The sequence below is a fragment of the Triticum aestivum genome, chromosome 5B (genome assembly GCF_018294505.1).
Source record: "Triticum aestivum cultivar Chinese Spring chromosome 5B, IWGSC CS RefSeq v2.1, whole genome shotgun sequence".
Taxonomy (NCBI): domain Eukaryota; kingdom Viridiplantae; phylum Streptophyta; class Magnoliopsida; order Poales; family Poaceae; genus Triticum; species Triticum aestivum.
The window spans coordinates 285933807-285936846 of record NC_057807.1 but is presented as its reverse complement, the minus strand read 5'-3'; the positions used below and the strand labels follow the sequence as shown (position 1 = coordinate 285936846).

General features: G+C 44.3%; 1 protein-coding gene across 1 annotated transcript; it reads right to left on the bottom strand.

The window, feature by feature from the left end:
* Window positions 1-1843: 1843 nt before the first annotated feature.
* LOC123111425 (protein transport protein Sec61 subunit beta) lies at window positions 1844-2644 on the bottom strand. Its single transcript, XM_044532221.1, has one exon. It carries the CDS (start codon window positions 2549-2551, stop codon window positions 2213-2215), a length of 339 nt encoding a protein of 112 aa, XP_044388156.1. The 5' UTR covers window positions 2552-2644; the 3' UTR covers window positions 1844-2212.
* Window positions 2645-3040: the final 396 nt, after the last annotated feature.

The window sequence follows — 3040 nt, the reverse complement described above, 5'->3', positions numbered from 1 at the left end:
GTCCGTTTGGGTCAACGTGTCGGAGTTGCTCAGTGGAGATCAGGATCATTTACTATTTTTCTTAAAAAAGGTGCAAAGCTTTGCTTAACTTATCATTAGCAATACTACCTCTCTACCAAAATATAAAATGTTTTTATATAGACTAAACTAGGCTAAAAGACGAGACGTCTTATATTGGTGGGAGTACAAGAAAAATAGGGTGCAAAGCTTTGCTTAACTTGTCATCCTGCAGGAATGACAACCTGCAGGACGGACCATAGGATATCACACCATGCAGAAGAAAACACATGGATTTGGCAGGGATCCCTGAACAACAGAAATCAGCTAATCCATTTGGCCTGTGCAGAAAGTGCATCCAATTCGGCGAGCATATGCTTTTCTCGATACCACTGCTAATGAGTATGCAAATCTAACCTCTCCCCTTTGCAAAAACACATGATTTTCTCGATAGCATATGAGCACGCAATTCTCTTCACCATAGAATTTCATGCTTTCGTTTGACTACTTTTTCCAGTGAAAACAAAATGCACATCTTACCACTTACATCGAACAAACTATATGTTCTCTGAAAAGTAGTATATTCGCAGGTTTTGCAATAGGCTCAAACAAATAGAACTGCACTATGAACATGCAACCTCGCCAAAAATACCAACACGACATGTGCCAAATGTTGCATCAATGGTCGCATAAGCATGATATTCCAGATTTAATAGGTAGTAACTAGATTAGTGACAATAAATCTAGTTGATAATTGAACATTCATTATTCTGACAAAGACTAAATACTTCTATACCACAGGACAAACAACAAAGCATCGTGAACATGGCTTCTATTGTATTACCTATGTTCGGAATTATAAGATGTTTTGGATATTTCAATATGGACTACATACGGACTTTAATGAGTAACTATATACGTACCTCCGATTCAGAAAAAAGTTAAAACATCTTATAATTTGGAACTGAGGGAGTACTAAATATAGAGAGGATATTTATTGCAGGCAAGATTAGCAACTATTATTACATGTATGCTATTGCTGTCAATGCTTAACTAAACATACACGTGAGGCAATATCCTTCAAAACTTAAATACAACTTGAGAAAAATCCTAAGAGGCCTTGTTATCAGCCTGTAGTTTGTGCACATAGTCATATCAGAAGAAACACCAGGCCTTCTTGGTTCTAAGTTCTAACTATAAGTAAACTTATAAGACCTAAAATCCTTTAAAGACACATATCATTTTGACAAGACATTTTCAAAGAGATTCAACTGCTCAGAAATTTAGAATAACTAAATAGCCATCGTCAAGGAGTAGCCAAAAAAATAACTCTAGTAAGGAAGCACCATCTTGCCAGTGCACGGCGTAGATGTAGAATTCTGGCACTATTGCAAAGCTCTGGCTATAATTAAAAATAGAAAGAAGCACTCAGGGTGTATTTGGATTTAAGGCAAAAGAAGTTATAACCTAGCTTGGCAAGGGGAGGCATTTGGTAAAATGATAAATTTCTTAAGCCTGGCAAGATTGCTCTCAACGACCAAGAAATCATTGCCTGGTTAGGAGAGCCAAATCAGCGGCAAACAAACTTGGTGCCCCTGCTAAGGACACGAACTGCTCATGAGATGCTGCACAATGTGAGCGTTGAACGTATTCACCAAACAAATAACATAGCTCCTTCATGCATAGCTCAACTAGGCTAGCTCTACTTTCTCCCAGATGGACAAGGTGAGCTATACTTCGAAACAGATACTCGGTTCTCCAAAATGCAGTAACTATAACAATTAAGTAAAAGATGGAGCTAGCATGATGCAAAACTGCACTATGAATGCTCATAGACACATCTAAGTCGGCAGAACAAGTTGCAAAACTGTACCCTCAATCCCCACAAGGCACATATCACATACTAGTATGGTGATTGCAAATTCACAGGTGATTAGCCACAATTCATCGCAACAAGGTAGACAGAAACAGAAGGGCACCATAATTTAAACTAGTAAAGTTGCTTGGCAGATCTAAGTGGGGAAGTAAGGATGAAGCAAGGCTAGCCTCTTGGATCTGTTACACACAAAAGGCATCTTTGGCAGATCTAACCCAGAAAGGATCAGCAACAACAAAAACTATCATCCTTGTTACCCACCAAAACCATCTGATCTGATCTGAGCTGAGGAAGAGGAAGAAGCAGGAAGGTCACCACCGGGCGGGCCAGCGGAGCCGATCAGGCGGAGGCGGAGGAGGCGGCGGTGCGGGAGCGGTAGAGCTTGCCGAAGACGTGCAGCGCGGTAACGAAGCCGATGAAGCAGACGGACATGACGAGCACCATGGTGGGGGAGAGGCGCAGCCCGGGCGCCTCATCGGTGTAGAAGCGGAGCATGTTGTTCCCACCACCGGAGAAGCCGCCGCCGCCGCCCGCGCCGGAGGAGGAGGAGGTGCGGCCTGGACGGCGGCGCATGCCCGCCGTCGCGGCGGCCGTGCCGCGGGGACCGACGGTGGCCGGGCGGGAGGCGCCGGCGGCGCCGGCCACGGAGGACTGCGACTGCGAGGAGGTGCGAGCCATGGGAATGCTTCGGTTGCTCCGCCGCCTCGGGATTGTTGGCGCGCGTGTGTGGGGAAAAGTCTGTGTGGACTCTACTCTCTGCTGGATGTCGAGCTTAACAAGAGCTGGATGGGAAGGGGAGGAGAAGCAGCGGGGTGTGGGCCCACCTGTCGGTGAACGGCAACCTACATCATTTTAATTACTCTTCTTCGACTTGAGATAGTTATTTTCTGTCTGAAAAAGCAGGGTAATCCAGCCTCCCGCCTAGGGCTGCAAGAAAAGCTCGAGGCTCGTGAGCCGCTCGAGATCGACTCGTCTTTTGACTCGACTCAAGATCGACTCGAAAAGAAACAAGCTGAGTTTGAACACTTTATGTAGCTCGACCGAGAAACAAGCCGATCTTGAGCCAATGTTGGCTCGCTCGATTTTAGCTCGATAGCTCGACAGAATATTATTATGTTAAATGAACATGCCATATATTAAATAAAAATAAGATAATTTATTATCATA

What these genes read in the sequence shown, in the direction of transcription:
- LOC123111425 (XM_044532221.1), bottom strand. Translation starts at nt 2,551, where the DNA reads ATGGCTCGCACCTCCTCGCAGTCGCAGTCCTCCGTGGCCGGCGCCGCC.